The 25,678-nt window shown below is 52.0% G+C and overlaps 1 protein-coding gene across 3 annotated transcripts in view; it reads right to left on the bottom strand.

The window, feature by feature from the left end:
• Nucleotides 1-12,929: 12,929 nt before the first annotated feature.
• WDR90 (WD repeat domain 90) overlaps nt 12,930-25,678 on the bottom strand; it is a 56,834-nt gene continuing 44,085 nt past the window's right edge. For all 3 annotated transcript variants that reach the window (XM_076072304.1, XM_076072306.1, XM_076072305.1), the window contains exons 36-43: nt 25,133-25,304; nt 24,216-24,338; nt 21,938-22,115; nt 19,892-20,022; nt 19,026-19,163; nt 18,688-18,807; nt 16,511-16,595; nt 12,930-15,527 (exon numbers count right to left, since the gene is read on the bottom strand). In XM_076072304.1, the coding sequence (XP_075928419.1) occupies nt 15,367-15,527; nt 16,511-16,595; nt 18,688-18,807; nt 19,026-19,163; nt 19,892-20,022; nt 21,938-22,115; nt 24,216-24,338; nt 25,133-25,304 (1,108 nt within the window). In that variant the 3' untranslated portion in view covers nt 12,930-15,366. The remainder of the gene's footprint in view (nt 15,528-16,510; nt 16,596-18,687; nt 18,808-19,025; nt 19,164-19,891; nt 20,023-21,937; nt 22,116-24,215; nt 24,339-25,132; nt 25,305-25,678) is intronic.

Raw genomic sequence — 25,678 nt, 5'->3', positions numbered from 1 at the left:
AATCGTCGAAAATCGCGTGACGTCATTTATGGACGGCCCCTAAACACAATCGTGCTTTGAATTTTTGAGTCGATTATTAACTGTCCTTTTAGAGTCGGCTGTACAATTGTGAGTTCCTCCACCACAATCTTATACTCAATAATTCTATAGCATTTAGCCTGTGGGATCTTGTCCCTATTATCTGGGAGCAGCGGGTCACGGGCCGTTATCAGCAATGGTTTTTTTTCATCGTAAGGGGTTGAAGCTGATGCTGCTGCTGCTGCGTAATCCCACTCGAGTAATTTGCAGGTAAATACTCCGCATCTGAGACTCGCATTGTATGGGTTTGTATTTGTTGTTGAGCTACGGCAGGAAAGCGGAGCGACCCCGGAGGAAACACACGAACAAATACTCTGTGATGAAGACGAAACTCGGTGACACTTTGCTATTTCCAGAGCTCGCGACGGGCGGGGCCTGTCCAGGAAGAGGAGTGGGTGGTTGTCACTGTGTGGGTGGTTGTCATTGTGGGGGTGGTTGTCACTGTGTGGGTACGATCCGTGCGGATTGAAGACCCCTGGGGTTGAGTCTCACGGCGGCAGATTTTTGTTGTCGGCAGAAGAATTCGGGCGCCCTCGTCCTCGTCCACGCGCGTTCCCGACCATGGCAGCGGAGTCCACCTCCCCTGGCGTGTGCCCGTCTGGCCTGCAGGTCACGGCCCTAACCCAGGGTGATTCCCATCGCACACAGCCGGGGGGGGGGGGGGACCAGGCACCATGGTGTTCATAATGAGCTAATCATGACCTTTGACATTTGCAAATATCAAAACAAGTACAGACTAAATTTTGATTTAAAGCTTTCGTTACTGCAGTAATTCATATTCTTAGCTCTTTCGGTAAAGTCACGTTGAAGGAAAACAATAAAATAATAATATAATATATATATTTTATTACAATAAAATAATAATAACGTGACTTTACCGAAAGAGCTAAGAATATGAAGTATAAACTACTAATAATAAATTACTCATGCTAATCTAACGCGCTTTTCTCAATGCATGTTCAACTTCTTTTCCACTGTACGTAGTCGACCGCACTTATCGGTGGTGCTGTGGAAGGACAACAAACTAAAAACAAAAAGCGGTTCTACAGAAATGAGTTTGTCAATCTTTAAAACTGCCATAGCTCCCAGTTGCTTCCTAATATCGGAAGGAAGAGCGTTCCAGACGGCCGCAGAAGTGCATCTGAAAGCGCCGCGCGATGCGGTGAGCGTCTCCGTTTGATGGTCGCGTGACTAACGCGACCTGAAAATGCAAATGTGTGAAACTATCTCCTAATTTCGAGAATTTTCGTTGAGTACGGTCGTGGCGAGTTGGGAAAGTTTCCCTTTAATAAAACCACGATAAGAATCCGGGCAACGAGGAGAGGTGGGTGGGTGGGTGGGGGGGATGAACCGAGATATTTCGTGGCCAGTTTTCTGGCTCGTCTCGAGGCGACAACGCTGGAGCCCGCTCCGCTCAAACCCGCGGGCGGTCAAAGTTCATCACCCCGATCGTAAAACATCAGAGCCGTGTGGGGGGAGACGGTGTGGGGGAGATGGTGTGGGGGGAGACGGAGTGGGGGGAGACGGTGTGTGGGGGAGACGGTGTGGGGGGGGGAGACGGTGTGGGGGGGAGACGGTGTGGGGGAGACGGAGTGGGGGGAGACGGAGTGGGGGGAGAGCTGTCTATGTCTGTGTACAGACACAGAGACAGCTGTCTGTATGTGTGTGCACACACACATACAGCTGTCTGTGTCTGTGTACAGACACTGTCTGTGTACAGACACAGACAACTGTCTGCAGACAGCTGTGTCTGTGCAGACACGGGGACACAACGAGGACTCCCCGAGCCCCCGTCTGGAGTGTCACGAAGGCGACTCCCGTCAGCCGCAGCCTCCCTGTCTGCCTGTGTGTGTCAGTCTCTGTCTGTCTGTGTGTGTCAGTCTCTGTCTGCCTGTGTGTGTGTCAGTCTCTGTCTGCCTGTCTCCCTGTCTGTCTGTGTGTGTCAGTCTCTGTCTGCCTGTGTGTGTGTCAGTCTCTGTCTGCCTGTGTGTGTGTCAGTCTCTGTCTGCCTGTGTGTGTCAGTCTCTGTCTGCCTGTGTGTGTGTCAGTCTCTGTCTGCCTGTCTCCCTGTCTGTCTGTGTGTGTCAGTCTCTGTCTGCCTGTGTGTGTGTCAGTCTCTGTCTGCCTGTGTGTGTGTCAGTCTCTGTCTGCCTGTGTGTGTCAGTCTCTGTCTGCCTGTGTGTGCCAGTCTCTGTCTGCCTGTCTGCCTGTGTGTGTCAGTCTCTGTCTGCCTGTGTGTGTGTGTCAGTCTCTGTCTGCCTGTGTGTGTGTGTCTGTGTGTGTGCCGGTCTCTGTCTGCCTGTCTCCCTCCCTGCCTGTGTGTGTCAGTCTCTGTCTGCCTGTCTCCCTCCCTGCCTGTGTGTGTCAGTCTTTGTCTGCCTGTCTCCCTGTCTGCCTGTGTGTCAGTCTCTGTCTGCCTGTGCGTGTGTGTCAGTCTCTGTCTGCCTGTCTCCCTGCCTGCCTGTGTGTGTCAGTCTCTGTCTGCCTGTCTCCCTCCCTGCCTGTGTGTGTCAGTCTCTGTCTGCCTGTCTCCCTCCCTGCCTGTGTGTCAGTCTCTGTCTGCCTGTCTCCCTCCCTGCCTGTGTGTGTCAGTCTCTGTCTGCCTGTCTCCCTCCCTGCCTGTGTGTGTCAGTCTCTGTCTCCCTGTCTCCCTCCCTGCCTGTGTGTGTCAGTCTCTGTCTGCCTGTCTCCCTCCCTGCCTGTGTGTGTCAGTCTCTGTCTGCCTGTGCGTGTGCCGGTATCTGTCTGCATGTGTGTCTGTCTGCTTGTGTGTGTCAGTCTCTGTCTGCTTGTGTGTGTCAGTCTCTGTCTGCTTGTGTGTCAGTCTCTGTCTGCCTGTGCGTGTGTGTGTCTGTGTGTGTGCCAGTCTCTGTCTCCCTGTCTCCCTGCCTGCCTGTGTGTGTCAGTCTCTGTCTGCCTGTGCGTGTGTGTGCCGGTCTCTGTCTCCCTGTCTCCCTCCCTGTCTGTGTGTGTCAGTCTCTGTCTGCCTGTGTGTGTGTCTGTGTGTGTGCCAGTCTCTGTCGGCCTGTCTCCCTCCCTGCCTGTGTGCCAGTCTCTGTCTGCATGTGTGTGTCTGTCTGTCTGTGGGTGTGTGTGTCTGTCTGCCTGTCTCCCCGTCTGCCTGCGTGTGCCTGCCCGTGTCTGTCTGCCTGTCTCCCCGGTCCTGGGCCTCCCCTAAGTGGACTCAGCCTCAAATGAGTACCTGGTGCGATGTGTAAACATCGCCACCGGGGAGACAAAGGCGGTCGGGTGCAGTGCTGGCCCATCCGCTCCTTCGTGTGTAGCTGTGTGTGTAACTTGCTATGTGTGTAGCTGTGTGTGTAGCTTGCTAAGTATCTGCGTGCGTAGCTGTGTGTGTAGCTTGCTATGTGTGTAGCTATGTGTGTAGCTTGCTATGTGTGTAGCTTGCTAAGTATCTGCGTAGCTGTGTGTGTGGCTATGTGTGTAGCTTGCTAAGTATCTGCGTAGCTGCGCGTAGCGGTCAGTGCATCAGTGTGGACCTGCGTCCATAGCCGTGCAGCTGAGCGCGGAGCTTCGGGTGCAGCTGAGCGCATAGCTGCGGGTGTAGCTGAGCGCGGAGCTTCGGGTATAGCTGAGCGCATAGCTGCGTGTGCAGCTGAGCGCGGAGCTGCCGGTGCAGCTGAGCGCGGAGCTGCGGGTGCAGCTGAGCGCGGAGCTTCGGGTGCAGCTGAGCGCGGAGCTTCGGGTGCAGCTGAGCGCGGAGCTGCCGGTGCAGCTGAGCGCATAGCTGCGTGTGCAGCTGAGCGCATAGCTGCGTGTGCAGCTGAGCGCGGAGCTTCGGGTGCAGCTGAGCGCGGAGCTGCCGGTGCAGCTGAGCGCATAGCTGCGTGTGCAGCTGAGCGCGGAGCTGCCGGTGCAGCTGTGATCTATTCCGAGGAGCGGACGCGCGCAGCCGCGAGGCTATTTACGACTGCTTCAGGGAACAATTGAAACAACAAAGGGTGGGTGGGGGGGTGGCGTCACGCGTGTTTGGAGGAAAGGGCCTCTGGCATACTCCAGGCCCCGAGCACGGGGAGTGGGGGTGGAGGGCCGTGAACCGGGCCCTGCCCCAGTTCGACTCCCGGCCACGGCTTACGGTGGTGCAGAGTGATCGTTTCAAACGATCTCCCGAACGCCAACCCGCCCTGACGAGCGTGGCGAAGTTTGGTCACTTGACCGACACTGCGTTGGGGAGGGCGCTCATCCAGTAGTCGAGTGACATGGCAAAAGGTGCTGCGAGTTCGGTCTTTGTTTGGCGTTGATGCGAAAGCTTCAGAGGCTCGTTGTAGATGAACGAGGCTGTCGTTCGGCGATTGTGATATACCCACGTGATGAACCTGTGGTCATTTCAGACACGCATCTGCAGTGAACCACGTGGAGACTGTGCAGTAGGACAAGCGGGTTTTTTGACCACCGGCGTCTCTGTATACCAGGATGGGTGTTCTGTGCGCTCACATCGATACTCCCCACGCGTTCGCCAGGGTGGTGAAGTATGGTCGACGTATAAGCCCCAAGCCGCTCGGCGTGGGCAGGTCACGGCAGCCGGGACGCCACGGGCCCTTGCTGGGCGGTGGCGAGGCCTGACGGTACGCTTCTGCGTTCGCCGCTTGTCGTGCATGGGGAGGGTTCGCGGTTCGAATCCGGCAGGACACCCTGGTTAATACTGCGGGTGTATTCATAACAAAGTACGCGCAACCGGCTGCTTCGGAGGGGACGTTCGAAATCCCCGCGACAGTAATTCGGAAATCAGCAGGCCATCGTGTGCCGGCGTCACGGGCAAAACTTTGTCAACTTATAAAGTCACCGCGCAAATCACTCAGGTGGGATTCCACCTTTAGCAACGTCGTCCGCCTGACATGACCCTCCTGCGGTATGGTGTCTGCGAGAAAAGAAGAAACACGGCGCCTGCGTTTGCAGCCTTACACTGTGAGAATGAGAGCGCCTACACCAGGGTTCTTCAAACAACATAACAAGAAGAGTCATATATATATATTTTTTTAAAATTCAGCAAAAACAAAACCCCCCTCCAATATTTGCGAGAGCCGCGCCACGCAATGCGAGCAACGTCACGAATTGGTTCCATCGAGAGCCGCAATGCGGCAGGTTGCCGATCCCCTGGCCTGCGCCAAACGCGCGTCATTATTTTCGCTAAATGTTGAAGGAGCCGCTCGCCCGCGGAGGGCAAAACCGAAGTTCAGCACCGGTGATGGCCCGCCAGGGGAGATCGGAGCGAAGCAGGCCACCCGCTCTGGCTGCCGCTCTCCTGAAATACAAACATTTTATTTTTTTATTTAAAGCTTTCGTGACTGCAGTGATTCATATTCGTGGTTCTTTCGGTAAAGTCACGTTGAAGGGAAACAATAAATTAATAAAATATATATAAAACAATACAACAATATTATTTTATTGTTTCCCTTCGACGTGACTTTACCGAAAGAACCAAGAATATAAATTTTATTTTACCAAGTAATACCCACTGAGCTATATAAATATTTTTCATGCGTGACCTGGCTATCACAAATGAGAGCTCAACGAAGTGGCTTATCGGGTGGAAATAAAAAAAAACGGCCAAATAAAAATGCGGAGGGAAAAACCGGAGGACCCCGGAGAAAAAATCCACGCGGCCACGGGGAGAGAGGCACGCAAACTCCAAATATACAGCAGCAGCAGGCGTGAAGGTCTGGATTTAACCCATGACCTCCTGTACACCAGGCGAGGTAGTTAACATTTCCTAGCCACCGTGGCACCCCTGGCACGAACGCAAGGGGCGAGCCAACCCACCAGAGGTCTCATGCACAGTGTTACACGTCCACTCCACCGTGCTCCGTGACCTGCAAGGGCAGGAGTGACATCAGAGTGATATACCCCTAGGAGTGGGTCCATTCACTGCTGGTTGAAGGCCTCCACCGTGTCAGCATCGGGGTTGTCTGCTCACTTTTCACTACTCTGCCTCTGACATCACTCTCCAGCGATGTTAGCCGCGGCTGGGAATCAAACGGCTTCGCGTCGCTCACCACGATCCTACCAATCTCACCCCCCGGGGGCTGGGCTAGGATGAGTTCACTGACAAACCGCGTGTTGCATTGAGAAGCTCGGTGGCTAGGAAATGTTAACTACCTCGCCTGGTATGCAGGAGGTTAAGCGTTCGATCCCGACCCTGACGCCTGCTGTGTATTTAGAGTTTGCATGCCTCTGTCGCAGTGGTCACATGGATTTTCCTCAGGGTCCTCCGGTTTTCCCCTCCACATTAGAATCAACATCACCACGCGTTTAGAGTATTTGGCTGCTATACATTTCCACACGATAAGCGACTTCATTGGGCTGTCATTTGTGGCCAGGTCGCCACATAGCTCAGTGGACCTTACCTGGTAACATAAAAAGTTTAGTTTAAATATCCAGAAGTTATTTCGCACCAGATGTAGCCATCCATGCCGAGGCTGAACTACTCCCCCCCCCCCCACGTGACCACACAAATTGTCGGTGCCGCCAATTCCCTCCCACGGTGCGGGCTGCACGCGCGTGGAGCTGCGTTGGTCTCGTTTCGATCTGCGTGTCGCCACTTCAGAGTTCACGTGTAGTCACACTACAGAGTTCACGTGTAGTCACACTACAGAGTTCACGTGTAGTCACACTACAGAGTTCACGTGTAGTCACACTACAGAGTTGTGTTCACGTGTAGTCACACTACAGAGTTCACGTGTAGTCACACTACAGAGTTGTGTTCACACTACAGAGTTGTGTTCACGTATGACCACACTACAGAGTTGTGTTCACGTGTAGTCACACTACAGAGTTCACGTGTAGTCACACTACAGAGTTCACGTGTAGTCACACTACAGAGTTCACGTGTAGTCACACTACAGAGTTGTGTTCACGTATAATCACACTACAGAGTTGTGTTCACGTGTAGTCACACTACAGAGTTGTGTTCACGTGTAATCACACTACGGAGTTGTGTTCACGTGTAACCACACTACGGAGTTGTGTTCACGTGTAATCACGCTACAGAGTTGTGTTCACGTGTAATCACACTTCAGAGTTCACGTGTAATCACACTCCAGAGTTCACGTGTAATCACACTACAGAGTTGTGTTCACGTGAAATCACACTACAGAGTTGTGTTCACGTGTAATCACACTACAGAGTTGTGTTCACGTGTAATCACACTACAGAGTTGTGTTCACGTGTAGTCACACTACAGAGTTCACGTGTAATCACACTACGGAGTTGTAATTCGACCACTACTGAGTCTTGACATCGACAAGGCTCCATCACTGCAACTCACTACTCTACGGAACGTCTGCCAAAAGCATCACCAAGCTGCAGCGTGTACAACATTCTTTAGTGAGCGTCGTGCCGGGTACTGCAAGATGCGACCGTCCGTCCGCCCGGTGCTCGCCGAGACGCATTGGTTTCCGGTTGCCAAACGCATACACGATAAGGTCGCACTCATTTACACACAAAGTACCTGCCGCAAATGAACCACGATACTTTGCTGATCTCATCGAGGAACAAACTATCACGTGAACTCCGGTCATCCTCGCAGCGGCTTTTGGCTAGGAATGCTTTTCCTTACAATTTTCGGAAGCCCACTTTTAAATGAAGACGGAAAAATGATTTCTTTAGAACTGCTTCGTGTTTAGTTTGATGCCGTTCCCCCAACGGTTGGTTAACGCACGGTGCGAAATAAGTTCAACAAACGTGTGTCGATGCGCACTCACGCGCCGCCACCACATCAACTCACGCCCTGCAAGCGGAACGGGAGGGGGGGTGCACGGCTGCCCGTGTCCCTTATTGGAATGTCAGCGACGCCACGACGGCGGCGAGCCTCGCCGAGCCACCCAGGGTCCGTCCCGGACGAGGGTTCAATATTCGGCTGCCTGCACCTGCCGTGGTGCCCACGACAGCGGCACACGCCCACGTGGTCAAGAGGGCGCCCGGCGCGTGCGGCTACGCGCTGACCCCGGCGTCGCGCGCGCCGGGGTCAGCGCGGCACAAGCCACGCGTCACGCAGGGACGTGCGGCTTCTCAAATGGAGTGGACGGCAAGAGTGCCAAAGGCAGGTGCCGTGGTGGAAGAGGCCGCGTCCCTGAAACCCCGGGGAGCCAAGTCCCCCCCGGGGTCGCGCCCCTCTCGAGCGCGGAGCGGGACGGGGGCCCAGGGCGTTCGGCGGCCCCGGCGACGAGGGCGGCCGCGGTGGCGCCACGGTGGCCAGGAGATGTTAACTACCTCGCCTGGTACACAGGAGGTCGTGGTGTGTGCGTCTCTCTCATCATCATCACGGTGGCTAGTAGATGTTAACTACCTCGCCTGGTGTACAGGAGGTCGTGGTGTGTGCGTCTCTCTCTCATCATCATCACGGTGGCCAGGAGATGTTAACTACCTCGCCTGGTGCACAGGAGGTCGTGGTGTGTGCGTCTCTCTCATCATCATCACGGTGGCCAGGAGATGTTAACTACCTCGCCTGGTACACAGGAGGTCGTGGTGTGTGCGTCTCTCTCTCATCATCATCACGGTGGCTAGTAGATGTTAACTACCTCGCCCGGTGTACAGGAGGTCGTGGTGTGTGCGTCTCTCTCATCATCATCACGGTGGCTAGGAGATGTTAACTACCTCGCCTGGTGTACAGGAGGTCGTGGTGTGTGCGTCTCTCTCTCATCATCATCACGGTGGCTAGTAGATGTTAACTACCTCGCCCGGTGTACAGGAGGTCGTGGTGTGTGCGTCTCTCTCATCATCATCACGGTGGCTAGGAGATGTTAACTACCTCGCCTGGTGTACAGGAGGTCGTGGTGTGTGCGTCTCTCTCATCATCATCATGGTGGCTAGGAGATGTTAACTACCTCGCTTGGTGTACAGGAGGTCGTGGGTTCGACCCCGACGCCTGCTGCATATTTGGAGTCTGCGTCTCTCTCTCTCTCATCATCACGGTGGCTAGGAGATGTTAACTACCTCGCCTGGTGTACAGGAGGTCGTGGGTTCGACCCCTACGCCTGCTGTATATTTGGAGTTTGCGTCTCTCTCTCTCTCTCACCATCATTATGGTGGCTAGGAAATGTTAACTACCTCGCCTGGTGTACAGGAGGTCGTGGGTTCGATCCCCACCCTGACGCCTGCTGCTGTATATTTGGAGTTTGCGTGTCTCTCTCTCTCATCATCATCACGGTGGCTAGGAAATGTTAACTACCTCGCCTGGTGTACAGGAGGTCGTGGGTTCGACCTCGACGCCTGCTGTATATTTGGAGTTTGCGTCTCTCTCTCTCATCATCACGGTGGCTAGGAGATGTTAACTACCTCGCCTGGTATACAGGAGGTCGTGGGTTCGACCCCGACGCCTGCTGTATATTTGGAGTTTGCGTCTCTCTCTCATCATCATCATCATGGTGGCTAGGAAATGTTAACTACCTCGCCTGGTGTACAGGAGGTCGTGGGTTCGACCCCTACGCCTGCTGTATATTTGGAGTTTGCGTCTCTCTCTCTCTCACCATCATTATGGTGGCTAGGAAATGTTAACTACCTCGCCTGGTGTACAGGAGGTCGTGGGTTCGATCCCCACCCTGACGCCTGCTGCTGTATATTTGGAGTTTGCGTGTCTCTCTCTCTCATCATCATCACGGTGGCTAGGAAATGTTAACTACCTCGCCTGGTGTACAGGAGGTCGTGGGTCCGACCTCGACGCCTGCTGTATATTTGGAGTTTGCGTCTCTCTCTCTCATCATCACGGTGGCTAGGAGATGTTAACTACCTCGCCTGGTGTACAGGAGGTCGTGGGTTCGACCCCTACGCCTGCTGTATATTTGGAGTTTGCGTCTCTCTCTCTCTCATCATCATCATCACTCTGGCTAGGATATGTTAACTACATCGCCTGGTGTACAGGAGGTCGTGGGTTCGACCCCGACGCCTGCTGTATATTTGGAATTTGCGTGTCTTTCTCGCTCTCTCTCCGTGGCCGTGTGGATTTTTCTCTGGGGTCCTCCAGTTCTTCCCTTCGCATTTTTATTTGTCCGTTTTTTTTTATTTCGCACGACAAGTCGCTTCTTTGAGATATAATTTGTGATCGCCAGGTACGCCCTTGAAAATAACCAGCTACATCGTATCAGTGGGCCTTTACCCGGTAAAATAAAAAAATAGTTGAGTGTTATAGTTTGTAGTTTAAGAAGTTAGCGTCAACCTGGGAGAGACCCAGGCGCGCCGATTGGGTCTTCAGGGCTCCGTCCTGGAGGCGGTCGGCGCTCCCCCGTTGGACCGCTGAGTAGAACGCCGACCGCCCGCTCGACCCAATCGTGGGAGGCCTTAGCAAACAGAAATGTCAAGGCTTCCAAATATTTTTTTTTACCTTTTCCCCAATTTAATTTTCTAATGTGCTTATGTATCCAGGAGAGCCACACCGAGTCGTACAACTCCTTTTGAGGAGGGGCTCCTGCGTTGTTTTTGTTTTTTATTGGACGTGTTCAGCCAATTTACGAGGAGCCTTGCTGCGAGCGGCCGGGCACCGGAGCGCGCGGAGAAAACCCAACCGCCCGAGCGGGCAACGCTCAATCCACCGTACAGATGGAAACAGATTGCGATTAGTCCGCTTGCTGTGCCGCCTTCTCCTGGCGAGCCAGGGCACGGCACCTCGACGCCCACGGGAAGGGAGTTTCACGACATGCGTGTGCGATCTACCAACCCTCGCTGCTGCCTCCACAGCGCTGCATTACAGGGTTTGCGTGGCCACCACCGCCCCACATGGCACAGCATGCTGCACTGTGCACGTATCGTGACAGGATGCCGCTGTATTATTTATATTAAATATAGTTCTACATGATATTATTGTCATCAAGTGATTGGGGCCATAAGTCAGGGCTCGTACGTCGAGGAATAGTGGGGGATTGGGCTTTTATGGAGATTATTTGTGGTGACGAAGGCTAAAAGTGTCAGGTTCAGCTTCACCACTTCAGTCGGTACCGACGCCTGCCCTGGCCCATGAAACTGACGGAGGCAAATCCAAATAACCTGCTGCAGTAGCAGCATCATCATCATCATCAACATTCACCTGGGTTGTTTCAAACTAGAGACCGCTATTCCAGGCTAAATGCCATATCTAAGGACCTTGCGCTGCGTCGATCGATGAAGCCTTCTGCACGCGAGCCGATTTCATCGCTCCGTCTGAACTGCGAGTCGCAATGAGGCGCCGAGTTCAAATCCACGTCTTACGCATCGTCAGACGTGGAATTGTATAAAGCGAGTGCCGCTTTGTGAGATGCCAACGGTGTGTGTACTGTGGCCAGAGACCGGCCGCTTGTCAGAGGAATGCGAGGATTTCCCGCGCTTGGGCTCAGGGCCGGCAATAAAAGGCAACGGCCGCCCCGCCGCAGTCAATTGAAAAGCGAGACGTTTCGCGTCGCCTCTCTTGTTCCGCGCGAACGTTTCTCCCCCTCTCGCTGGAGCCGTAGCGAGTGAACGCAAGCGCGCGCTGCTCACCCGGAGATTAAATTAGGACGGGACAAAGGTTATGGGCGACGTCCCTCTCCAGGTTGTGCCATGCACCTCGCGTGTGCCGATGATCCCCCCCTACACGGCGGCGCACGCACTGCGGCGGCCGCAGTAAAATTCCCGATAGAATCTCTTTCACAGCTGTCCGGTTTGATATACATATATATTTATATATTTTTACTACGGCCGTTTGCGTCGTGACTCCGGAGGGTACGCGGGCACCGGAGCGACCGCCCTCGGCCACAACAGCGGCACGGCCCGACGCGGCCTCCTGTTCCCATGGCTCAACGGGAGGGAGGGGGGCGGGGGGCGGGGGGGCGCCCGCCTCCTTTAGGAACGCCTCGCCGAGACTGCGCCGGGAGCTCGATTGGGAGCACAAGGTCGCGGACGAAGTCGCGCACACCCACCCAGCCATCCATCACCCACACCGCCCCCGTGACCGCACGAGCAGCAGGGACGGACCGCTCCAACGTCGCGAAAACTTCAAACGGCGACGTCGTCGCGATGTCACGCGATGCAGCCCCAAGCCCCGACCCTCCGAAGAAGACGATCTGGGGCTCGCCTGGAGGAATAAGAAGAGAAGTCACAGTACATGGGCGCATTCAGACCTTTTGATACCTTCGGCCGGTCCACTGCTGGATGAGAGCGCCCACATGCCGTGCGAGTCGGCGGGGTCTCTCTGCCCAGACGTGACCGTGCTGCTGGTGAGGGCAGGTTGGCGAAGGCGGGGAGGGGAGACACGGAAGCGTAGAAGTACGGTACGATAGATCTTAACGCGCTACCCTCTTCTGCCCACGTAGCACCGCAGCAGCCTCTGCTGTTTGATCACTGTTGGTCACCCATCCAACCGCTATCCAGGCTCAAAACATGCTTAGCTTCTGACATGTGATGAGATCGGGGATCGTCTGCATGATCTGGTGATAGGATTAGAAGTCGTCGTGGTAGTAGGGGGTGACACTCAGCACTCACAGATTCCCACAACACCTGGCAAGCCCTGGTGGTCACTCATCCTCATTCTATAAGGTTCATTTCTACTCGGCTTCTTAGATCCGGTGGCATTGGTGCATCTCCGGCGATTTTGGTCATGGATGAGTACAGCATGAGTGGGATAATGCACCGGGGAGCACAAATTAACAGCTTAAAGATAATAAACGCGAAAGTTCAAACCGATGATTAATTCCGGTGAAGTGGTCCAGACAAGGATTTTGCGCCAGTTCCACATGCCGCTGAAATTAACGAGGTCACGGTGACTGGCGAGTGTCGGTGCTAACCGCAGTCTAGATTACTTGGCGGGCACGCACACCACACACACGCCACATACACGCCACACACACGCCACATACACACGCCACATACACACGCCACACACGCGCGTGTGCGGTGTCACATTGCCGGTTTTATTGGAATTGTCCTTGTCTTTACAACTCAGGTTTCACTCGATAAGCACGGAGATTCAATATCAAAGGCCTCTCATGGGCTTTCACAAAAAAAAATTCTACACATAGGAAAGACTATAAAACGCATTTACATTTCAATTAATATTGTGACGTTATTGTTTGGCTGTACAATAAACGTACGCTAACAGCCAGAGATACTGGCTAAGCCAGAGATACTGGCCTAAACTTGCTGATGAAACTTGGCAAAATCGAAACCATTGTAAAGTTACTTTACTTTGATTGTGAGACTTCGCTCAAATCGCCTGAGCGTGAATCGTTGCATGCCCGTGTTTAGATTTTGCGTTACCCACACGGCTAATTGAGCTTAAGTTGCCTTGCTGGACATTGCCAATGATGGCTTTAGGGCCTGTATAGTTTTTCTCACGTGCACACCCACCATAAGATGGCATGGGGCGGCCTTCATCCAGCAAAGGATGGATAAATAGCTCGTGATGATGAGGATGACGCCACGATTCGAGGGGATGAGGTGGGACACGGCTAGAATTGAATTTGTAATCGTCAGCAAGCAGCGCAGCAGCCTTGCACAACAGGGTTTTAATCTTCGCGAGCAAAATCAACCAAATGACATTCACATTAAATTAGGACAAACATAAATAAAACGTCAAAATCTACACCAACGCACAAAAGGAATGTTCGCACATTCACAGCTTCCACTTAAGAACAGCAACGTTGCAGCGCAGGATCTTGTTTACATTTTGATAGCACCGTTAATGCGTTTGGGGCAATACCAAACATCTGCTGCACAAGTATGTAATGTGAGAGGTGTATAGAGGAGGGGGAGGTGGGGAGGGGGACGACTTCAAGCTGGGAGAGCTCTCATCCAATTCAACAACAGTCCACGGCACCTTGAAGGCTATTTGGAATGTTTTCGTGCAACGCGACACCACTGCAAAGTGCACACGTCCACACGCTTGGCTCCTCACGCCCCGAGAGTTAACTCTCGGAGGCCTCCGTAGGCACATTAGCGGGGTTGGGGGATTAGCCGCGATTGCCAAAAAAAGACGTATATATACACACACACACACCCACACACGTGCGAAGTTTTACGCGATTGTGATTCAAACCAGTGGGCCGCATGGCCACGAGTGCATCGGCAAGTGAAGCGAGCGCGTTTGAGAAGCGCCGCAAACGAGCGGCGGGATTTCAACGTCTCCGACCCTCCTCTTCGCGCAAGCCGACGCTCCGAACGTTTCTACGGCCAAATTTACGCGTGTAAGTGTTTTGCATTGCCCGCGTTGTTTTGCTTTATCTGGGCTAACCAGATGCGGAGTTTGACTTATATATTTGGAGGGGGGGGGGGGGCAGGGGTTTGCTTTGTCCCTCACATGTATGTGTTGGAGTGATTTGTTTACCGTACTTGTACTTTGCACTACTATCATGTTTTCGTACCATTTGTTGTTGGAACTTTCTTACCCTCGCATACTGAACGTCTGAAAAATAGCTTTATAGCTCATCGGATTCCTCCAGTATAAATATTCTGATTCTGACATTAGGAATCGCGGGTGCATATAATTGTGTTTTAATTGTAAGCTACTGAAAATAAATGAATAAAGGTGCCCAGTTTTGGCTGGGCATCGCCCCCTCCGTGCCCCCCCCCACAAACTCCGCCCATCAGGCCAACCCCTCCGCCCATTAACTCTGACATTTAAGTTGAGCGTAGTTTGAAAAAAATAAACACTTACATCCGTTCAAACGCATACGGACCGTGTTGAATAATTTAGCATACAGGTTATCCCTCGACTCATGCAAGGGATGCGTTCTTCAAAGAAACACGCGCAAAACAACATTACGTGAAATCAGAACGGCTTTTCACCATTAATAAAAAAAATTAGGGACGTGTGTTCCGACAGTCATTCCAACTGTACTTCCAGCCTTCAAAATATACACCTCTATCGCTTGTCACAATGCAAAAAATAATAACAACGAACATACATATTTAAACGATTCAATAATTACGAATAAAAAATATAACATTTTCACGTTGGAATCACTGGCAAGGCCATGATGTGGAGGCGTTGCTGTTGCACTGCAGGAACACCGTGACGCTGTGGCGGATGGATGACGCAGCCTCCCGCGTGCTTGTCGTTCAATCTCACGGCGCGTGCCGTTTGAAATTTCGTTCACGTGCGCAAATTCGATTTCGTTAAGCGAAAAGAGGCCCATAATTTGTCAATTAAGATCACGCGAAATCTCGTAAACAGAACGATTTGTAAATCACGGGGGGGGGGGGGATACCTGTACTCGTAATTTTTTACGTCAATCCCCTTTTGACCCTCCGGTTCACGGTCGCGCGGGCCCACGCCGCTAAGTCTGGGCCGCATCATCATCGGTGGCGGCGGCGGCGGCGGCGCTGTCGTCACGCCGAGTTGCACACCTCCCACACGAAGATGGCACCGTGCGCCGCGGTGAAGAGGCGGCGGCCCGAGGGGGAGAAGCGGCACGCACGCACCGCATCCTCGTGGCCCCAGACACTCCGGAAGCGTCCGGACGCGGGATCCATGAGGCCAACGAGCCGCTCTGAATTAACCGAGCAAAAAAAAAAACGTCAGCAGCTGTAATGGGGCAGTTCGCCACCAGCGGCGATGCAAAGAATTGTCACAATCCGTGGCCACTATTTGATTCAACTAATTTCTTCAGAACTGCTTTTCCTGTTTGGTTTGTTGTCCTTCCCCCGCACCTCCGATTACGAAACGGTTGGCTATGTACAATGCGAAAGAAGCTCAACATACAATGTCTCATTACTATTGTCTTATTTGTATTGTTTTGTCTGGTTCATAATCATAAATGTAACATTAGGATATGATTTGCTAATGTTAGATAATAGCTCGCACAAGAAGGATATCACACTTGTAAACGGCGTGCTGCACTTTCCTACCAGCCATACTGTGGAAATGATCTTCACTTTAGAAATGAAACTGAAAACTTTTTTTAAAGCTAGAATTTATTGCCAAAGTAATAGAGAAACCAAATGTATTACGAGTTTTGCGCTGTCACTTGTTATCGGGCTGAGACAGCAGAAATAATGGTCCAAAATAAGTGCTACCAGCACAAGCCTTTTCTTTAGAACAACCGTTATTTGTGATGTAAAGCATCTTTAAAATGCACATTGTGTCATTAGCTGTATTGCATTTCATCTCAACCATCTCCACCTTGCAAAGATAAATATATTTAAAAAGGGAATAACTTTACTCTATAAGCTAAACTATGTTTTATTTTACACGGTGAGGCCCACTGAGCTAATTCTCTTTTACATAAGCGACCTGGCCACAAAGGATATCCCAACGAAGTGGCTTTTCACGTGGACATTTATAGCAGACAAATACTCCAAACGCGTGTTTCTAAATGTGGAGGGAAAAGCCGGAGGACCCGGACAAAAATCCACGCAACCGCGGTGAGAACATTCAAACTACAAATATACTGCAGGGGTTGAGATTGAACCCACGACCTCCCGTATACCAGGCGAGGTGGTTAACATCTCCTCGCGACCGTGGCGCCCTCACCATAGGTTCCCACTGCAATGAGTTCTCCGTTGCAGGACAGGTCCAGACTCAGGGCCCAGTTGTCGAGGGGCAGCTTACGCACAACCTGCGACAGCAAAGAGATGGACTTGAACGTAGCTCTCACACGCAGCCTCCACCAGTCTCTCCCCCCTTCAATAAAAGTTTCAAGAGTTATTTGGTTTGAGCGGATTGTGAGAACTCAATGAGACCAGGATAGGAGTCTCCTTTGCAAGAGTGACCTGGGTGCTCACCAATATGACAAACGAATACAAAGAAAATTCAAGTGCAGCAATGGAAGTAAATAGAAAACAGGACAAAAACGAATTTTTTTTTGGGTCTGATCGCGTAAATATAAATGTGTTGTTAAACCCGCCAGCACCCAACACAGCCAATTAGTAAGGTTTGTCACGTAAACAAAACATGACAATTAGTTACTAGTTCAGCACACCGCTGCGTTGGAAAGTAAACTCACAACATTTACAATTCGAGTAAGACGTTTTCGCCGGTAATTACAACCATCATCATCAGGTGATAACCAGAGTGGTGGAGAAATCCCCCTCTCTTGTTTCGGTTTTAAATAGAGGGATAAATGTCACATGGCGAATTGAATATATCTCTCGATGTGCCATGTCTTTTCTCAAAGTATTTGGTGATCATAGCCTTCCATTTAGCTCTATCCGTAATATTATTCAAGAACTTTGCATTTGATACTCCCAGTGGCATCCAACCAAATTGCTTCCGTCCTTAATTCGCTGCCAACCCCGGCTTCTTGTGCCTATAATTTTCCCAGCCAAAACACATTTACATCCAGTCAGAATGGAATATTTTGCAAGCATAATTCAACGTGAAATCAACGTTAACAGGATACGACACAGTGAACGACCGGGTTGCACGTTGTTACATGTACAACACTATGCAGATCCACCCCAAGTGCAGCAGCTGAATCTGTTCTGTGAAAAAAAATATATAGCGCCGATGAATTTCTCAACACTTGGCTTCCGGCTACAGCGTGTCAAGAAAATACAGCGTTAAAGAGGTTTTATATCCCGCCGCGTACGCAAGACTGTGTGGTAAATGCGCAGCCGCTCGCAATCAACGCAGCGGGCTGCAATCGTGGACAGGCTTATGGGGGGGGGGGGGGGCTCCCACCGTGAGAACTGACGAGACTCTCAGCGCAAACCGTACAAGTACAGCCCTCTTTGTCAATCCACGCCTGGTTATACTTAACCGTACTTTCAGCACGCTGATCCACACCGTGGGTTTGTGAAGATTGGGAGGATGGTACAGAACGGCACTTAATGTTTACTGCGCTGCCCTATTGCTGATTGCGGAGACCCACGCTGAGCGACGCAATTATTATGCCATACAATGCAAAGCGTTGCACGGCTGTGACTTGCAATTATTCATCTTGTGATGAAGAAGCTTTTACGCCTATATTTATTTTGTATGTATTTATTTTACCACGTAAGGCCCACTGAGAGACCTGGTCACAAATGATAGCTCAACAAAGTGGCTTATATCATCACGTGAACATTTATAGCAGCCATGTACTAAATGTGGAGGGAAAACCCAGAGAACCCGGAGAAAAATCCCAATTACCACAGGGAGAACGTGCAAACTCCAAATATAAAGCAGGAGTCAGGGTCGTGATCGAAAACGTTAACCTCTTGTACACCAAGCGTGATAGTTAACATCTCACCACAGCCCAAGACCCACGACCTAGGGTGGTGACACGTCCCAGTGGTGGCACATTCACCGCTTGTTGCAAAGGTTCATGGTTTGAATCTGGCCGGCCCGCCCTGGATATTACTATGGGTGTATCAACCATGACATACATGCCGTGTGCTTCAGAGTGGACGTTAAAGACCACCTGATTTCATTCATAATAAGTAGGCCACTGTGTGCCAGCATATTTGGTTTCAAATTCGAAAAATTCATCCCGAATCTCTCAAGTAGGATTATGCAGAGCAACATCGCCACCCCACTGTGAACTACTGAAGACTGTGTCTGTGAAACGCAATGCCTTACCTTCGTGATGATAGCCTTGTGCTCTAAACGTGGCTCCAATACCAAATGTACTCTCGTATAACTTTTTTTATGAACCTAAGCCTGCGGTAACAACACTCCCCGCTTTTTTTCGTGGGTTGCACCTTCCCAGAAGAGCGGGGGCCTCTCACCTGCTTGAGTCTCAGGCTGTAGAAGACGATCTCCCGCTGCAAACCGTAGCCCGCGTACACCACCGTGTCCACGTCGCCCGGGCAGAACACGGCCAGGCTCGGGGGTGTGGAGCGGCCAGACTAGAAACCATGGGCGCACGGTGGCAGCAGCAGTGACGACACGATGGATGCGTGCGTGCGCGCGCACACACACACACAAGCACTCGCAAAAGGCGTTCCAGCACGCACAACCCCGGCCGCTCACTGCCGCCGCTGATGCTGCTGCTTTTGATGACGATGGTGATGTCGCAGATGAGGTGGGGGGGGGGGGGGGGGGTAGCAGCGCTGACGCGTTGTACCTGCGTGTCATCGAGGCCGGCAGACAGGGCCGGGAACGTGAGCCAGTCCACCAGGTCGCAGCGATCGCGCAGCCAATCGCAGCTCCAGATGCTGACGCGGCTGTCCCGGCTCGCGGCCAACCACATCTCCCCGCCGTGCTGGGATGTGGGCGCGCCACCACGTTCCAATGGAGCATTGCGAGGGGGGTAGAAGAAGCGAAACTAGAATTATTCAACCGATCCATGGAGGGTTCTCCCCCCGCAGCCGGTCTCTGGAACTTCCTCCCCCCAGCCGTTCATGCAGTCGACTCCCTGCTCCTGTTCAAGAGCTGCCTATGACCAACCTCTCTATGTATGTATGTATGTTGAACTTCTTTCACACCGTGCATAGCCAACCGTGCTAACCGGAGGTGCGGGGGAAGGACAAAACACACAAAAAGCAGTTTTAAAGACATGAGCTTGCAATCTAGATTTTAAAGTGCATAGCTCCAGTGGCTTCCTAATATCGGAAGGAAGAGCGTTCCAGACGACCGCTGAAGCGCATCTGAAAGCACGCAATTGCCAAAAACCCAGCACAAAAATAACATCAATAACACTGTAGCGTTAAAAGGCCCTTCTTCACAGCACATAGAGATGCCAGAGAGGTGGGACTGTACGCGTGAAAAACCATCAACGGTTGAAGGACGTGGTGATTCACTTCACCAGGCTGTGCAGGAGTAGACAGATCATAGACGCGGTGGTGATGACGGTGATTCACTTTACCGGGCTGTGCAACAGTGGACATAGACCGTGGCTGTGATGATGATGATGATGATGATCACGATACGCTTCACCCGTCTGCGCAGCAGTGGATAGATCATGCGTGCGGCGACGGTGAGCCCCTTCACCTGGCTGTGCACGCAGTCGATGGCGGAGATGGGGGAGGGGCGGTGGTCAGTGACGACGCGTGCCGTCGCGCCCGTGTGGAGGCTGCTCACCACTACGAGCCCGTCCCGCGCACCCGACACGAGGAACTCGCCTGCTTGCCGACAGGAATCAACAACGGATGGTGTGGAGTGGGGGGGGGGGCGAGGGTGAAGGAGGGGGGTGGAGAGGGGGGATTTTTTTGCGTGAATTAAAAAAGCCCCCCCCCCATTCGATTTCACCGCAATGCGACGGACATTAATAATAATAATCTATTTTATAAAGCACCTTCCCATATGGAAGTATCTCAAAGCACTGTACGTAAAAATAAAACTTGACTCGAAAATATAGATACAATTTAAGTGAAATAGAAAGCTGCAAATAGAAATTCCAATAAAATTAAGCACTATGTCCATAGCGAATAATAATAATTGCAGAGTAATCCAATCAGACAACAAAATTATTTAAAAAAATATTAAGTTACAGGGGAAGACTGCAAGTACAAATAGGTGAGTTTTAAGACGCGATTTAAAAAGTGACACAGACTCGGAATCCCGAACGGACCGAGGAAAGGGAATTCCACATTACCCTCTGTAAGTTTGAACATTAGAATGTTGATGATCAACACACAGTAAGCTCTTTTTGCAAGAACACCGTTTTAAAGTCTGTTGCACCACTGGCTCAGACTCAGGGGATGGATCCTGAACATCTGCCGGTAACTGGGTCCAGCAATTCGGGCCGGAGACCCTGACAGTGCTGGCCGTGTAGCACAATGTTTGGGCTCGAGTGTAGCAGCAGGATCACTGTGGGCTCCACATCACGCAGTTGGCGTCGATTGGAGTCCGTTAATGCTGAAAAAAGAGCGCCACCTACTGTGCGGACTCGCAGTGACTTGAAGACATCTCACGTGTAATTTTTAAATTCGGAGCCACGTGATCACCTCTCAACCCGGGATTTCAGAGCCACCAGTTAAGTGGCATGACCTGGGTGTTATCCTCCTGTACCACACTTCACAGCTTGCAATCTTGGTTCATACAGGTACACAGTTGTACAAGACTTGGTATATAGGAAGAATAAAGTGTTATAGTTGCTTTGGTAACTGTGTTTCTAAGCTCACGTGTGCCGCTACCTACGTGCGGTGCTCTGTTAAATTGAGCTTCTTCATTCCATCCGACCTTCGGCAACGTTGTAAAATAATTTAATAACGTCAACTTGTAACGCGGCGTGCAGAGCGTCCGCTCGCTCTCGAAGAGACACAAGGAACCGCGGACAAGCGGAAAAGGCAGCCACGTGGTGAGCTTGAACTAAATTTCCTCCCAAGCTCTGCAGTCCTTTATATATATGGTGTTATCGGCCAATTAAGGCGCGCTTACATACGGGAGGAAACTGTAGCAAGGGGGCAACTCTCGATTCCATACAGATGGAACAGGCGGAATCAACATTTTCTGTACTGCCTTCTCCTGGCGAGCCAGGGAAAGGTACCTTCTCTACAGGGAAGGGAGTTTCACAACGTCGGTGTGATCCACCAACCAACACTGCTTCCACAGTGCTGTATTACGGGCGTGCCGAGCCACCACAGCCCATGATCAATGCTTGCGTGAGCGAAGCTTTGATTTCTATCTATCTCATTGTCATTTTATTTTAAGTTTAATTTTGCCATATTGGTGACCCAGGTCACTCTTGCAAGGACACTCAACCTGGTCTCTTAAGTTCTCACCTGGTTACACAAATTAATTTGAAGCTTGAACCTGATCTCAAGTCACACATGACAACAATGATGACGATGATGACAACAATAGGGTTGTTTCAGCAAACGCCATGGCCATATTTTCGTCGTTAAGTTTGTTGCCCTTCCCCCACACCTCCGATTAGCACGGTTGGCTACGTACAGTGCGAAAGAAGTTCAACATACATACATACATCTACTGGACATCTGTTAAAAAGAGCATTATAGCTCATCAGATTCCTCCACTATAAATGCATATTCTGATTCTGATACATACGGTGCCACCATCGGCGGCAGCTCTCACCGTCGGTGGAGAAGGCGAGGGCGGTGACGGCGCTGCCGTGCGACCGCATCTTGAGCACCATCTCCACCGAGCGCAGGCTGAAGAGCCGCACCGCGCCGTCGCCGTAGCCCGCCGCCACGAGCCGGGAGAACCGGCTGCGCCGGGCCGGTACACGGCTCCATGCCACACACTCGCATGTCTGCGCAACAAGGGGTCGCCGTGCCGTGTGCGTGCGCGTGGTACGCTAGTCACACCGCTGCTAGACAAGGGCCTCCCCACGCCACGCGCGAGACTTGGGGATTATTTTGCGAAGGGCGCCGGAGAGTGAAGGCTGGGAGCATCGACATTACAGAGTAAATGTTTAGCTCTGATACACCAAATCAAGCTGTGCACCACTTAAAAATGCAAACTGAAGCATTATGGGTGTAACAATGCGTTGATTCACTTGTGTAACATCAGTTTAGCCCGCCCGATCTACGAGCAGCGCCTCTAACCCCCGCTACACCCAGAGTGGCCCGCAGATGGCGATCGCGCCCCACCGGTGCACGAATGAATGGAGTTGGTGCCCCAAAGGGCCCCTTGCACGAGCTTCGCACCAGCAGCGCCGAACCTGCGTCTGCATCTACGAGCCCAGAGGGACCCCGTGGTCGCGTCGCGTTACCGGGGCGCGAGGATTTCTCACGGTGAGTAGTGGGAGCACAGCGCCGGGCCTTCTGCGTGTCCCTGGGTGTGGTGTCCACACGGGACCGGCGCTACGGTAACCTTTTCCCGTCCCGATGCCGTACGTGTAGGTCATCACAGTTTTCTTTCCAATTCCGAATCGATTCCAAACGGAATCAGAGGTAGAAGGCCGTGCTGGAGGGCGTGTGGCACAGTTTGGCGTCAGCTATCATAGAGTGCGGTTGCATCGCTACAGTTATCTGCGGTGAGGACAGTACAATGTCTTTGAAAACAGCGGTGCTATGCCTCTTTAATAATTAACACGAACCTTTTGCGCATTACGAGATTCACCGACGAACGGGACCCACCCTGCCACTTGCAGTCATCTCAGAACGGTAAAGGGTTAACCTCTCCCGCTTCCAATGTGTCTGCGCCAGCCGGAGCTTGTGGCTTAATCACTGGAGGCACCTGCAGACATCTGTGAGGGTGCCCAATCGCTACCTTACAGCGGTGGATGCTCGCTGGCCTGTCCAGGCAAGGTCCGAGTTGTAGGACTGTGCCACCAGCCTCTCAGGGGACCCAAGCAACAGTCAATCCATTCCACATGGCAGACTGATCCATTTTATGTAAATACAAGGAGGGCAAAAAGGGGCAGCAATGCCCTTTCTCTGCACGGCGGTTTGCACAGGAAAGAGTAGCGAATGTGGAGATGTCCCATCCCGAACGGACGTAGGGCTGGCGTTCAAGCACAGCACCTTCAATTGTGACTTTTATGCCTCTCAGAGATCGGTCGGTTTTACCGGTGTTTTATAGAGTGGCCTGGTTTGATGCTGGAATAGTGTTCCAGACGGTATGAGAACTGTTGATGACATTTATCGTGAAGTGAAATGGCTTCTTCAGCATCGTAGTCGTGGGGTTACATTAATACAGTGACATGCTAATCTCTAATCTCGAGCAATACAATGGCTTCTTCAGCACCGTAGTCGTGGTGTTACATTAACACATTGACATGCTAATCTCTAATCTCGAGCAATACAATGGCTTCTTCAGCACCGTAGTCGTGGTGTTACATTAACACATTGACATGCTCATCTCTAGCAACACAACAGCCGAGGTATACCTAGCTCTGCGATCTTACATTTACTTGCAAATTCCATCTCTAGCCCCGCCCACTTACCCTTGGGTTGTACCCATCTCAAACCAATATAACCTTTGGCTGCAGCAGCTCTCTCGCTAGATTTCCTCCTGCCTCAGCAGCCCGCCTGCTGTATTTTTTCACCTGAAGACGATTGCTTGTGTTGCGATCGAAACGTCGTGATTTTTTTTTCTATCTACGCAACTTTACCGAAAGACCCAAAGAGTATGAAATCTCTTTCCCATTTTTCTACATTGCATGTTTTTTTTTTAATTGCGCGTTCTTAAATGTCATTGTTGTCATAGTGATAAGGGAAGAAATATCGACGTCTGTGTGCTACGGTTGCCCGAGTGAAAAGTGGGCTACGTCCTTCACAAAATCCTGGAGCAGCTGGCTTTTCTGTGGTTATACCTGACGAAAACGGCTGGGCTAGTTACCTGTGGATGGAACGGGGGGCCACGCAGAAAGAACTCGCACGCGGGATTTGAAAATGCATCGACGCACCTGCTGGAGAACTTGGAACTGCACGGAGAGCTCGAGTGAGCGGGCGTCCCACACGCGCAGGCTCCCATCTGCCGCGCTGCTCGCAAACAGCGCCTCGTCCGGGCTGAACGCCAGCCCCGTGACCTACGGGAAGGAGGTCACGCGATAGAGCCGTTGCCCATCAGAGCCGTCGATACGTGATCAGTGTCGTCGTCGTCATCGCCGCCCGCAAATATGTGTGGAGGTAGTGTGCATAAGGCTATACTGGGGATCTTTGTCTTTGTACATAGCGGGGAGCGGTAGTATATCAGTTTTCGCACTGCCCTCCGAACCTGGCCACCTGCGTTTGATTCCCGCTGACGGCCAACACCAGTGACGATTATCTGAACCGGTCCTGGGCCTCCCCTAGGTGCACTCAGCCTTTATTAAGTACTAAGTCCGATGTGTAAAAACGTTGCCACTAGGGAGACAAAGATGGTTGGGCGAAGTGCTGGCCACAAACCCCCTCGTGTGCTGTTCTGGCCTTCATAGGTGCTAACAGCACTTGCCCCAACAGTCTGTTCAGGCTATATGGGGGATCTTTGTCTTTGTACATAGGTAACCTCGCGTTATGGGGGTGGGATTGGTGTCACGTGCCCAGTTGGAGTGATAAATCCATCTTTAACCCTTGCTAGAGTCTGAATCCCACACTAGTAGTCTGAATGGAACTGAAAATCCCAATATCAGTCATCTTTATGAGCTAGCCAAAAAAAATTATAAATGTGACAGCACTACAGTTGGCATGGGACGGCTGCTGTGTGGACTTTGGTAGCGGTGGGGCTGTAGTGGCTGGGTACTGTGGTTGGAAGGGTGCTCTAGCGGCAGAGTGCTGTGGTAGTAGTGGTACTGTAGCGGCAGGGTGCTGTGGTAGCGGCAGGGTGCGGGGCGCGTGTGCTCACCTGCTCGGCGTGACCACTCACGAGCCGCATGCTGCTGCACTCGGCCCAGCCGATGAACCACACGGTGCCGACGGCCGTGCCGACCACCCCCATGTCGAGGTCGTCGTCAAAGGCGGCGCTCACCGCCGACGCATCCAGCCGCAACTCGGCCTCCAGTACCACGCAATCCGCACTGGTGCAGAGGAGAGGTGTAGGGGAGAGGCGCAGGGAGAGGTGCAAGAGGAGATGTGTGGTGGACGCACGATGGTGGCCAGGAGATGTTAACTACCTCGCCTGCTATACAGGAGGCCATGGGTTCGATCCCGACCATGACGCATGTATATTTGGAGTTTGCATGTTCTCCCCGTGGTGGCATGAATTTTTCTCCGGGTCATCCGGTCTTTCCCTCCACATTTAGAAAAGTGCGCTTAGCGTATTTGGCTGCTATACATTTCCATAATGGTGATGAGCCACTTTCGTTGAGCTATCATTTGTGATCAGGTCGCTCCTAAAAAGAGCTATATAGCTCAGTGGGCCTTACCTGGTAAAATATAATATAGTTTTAAA

Source organism: Petromyzon marinus, chromosome 37, assembly GCF_048934315.1.
Source record: "Petromyzon marinus isolate PM22_M1 ecotype Great Lakes invasive population chromosome 37, UKy_Petmar_22M1.pri1.0, whole genome shotgun sequence".
In the NCBI taxonomy this organism is placed as follows: domain Eukaryota; kingdom Metazoa; phylum Chordata; class Hyperoartia; order Petromyzontiformes; family Petromyzontidae; genus Petromyzon; species Petromyzon marinus.
The sequence above is the reverse complement of the archived record's forward strand: the minus strand, read 5'-3'. Positions and strand labels throughout refer to the sequence as shown.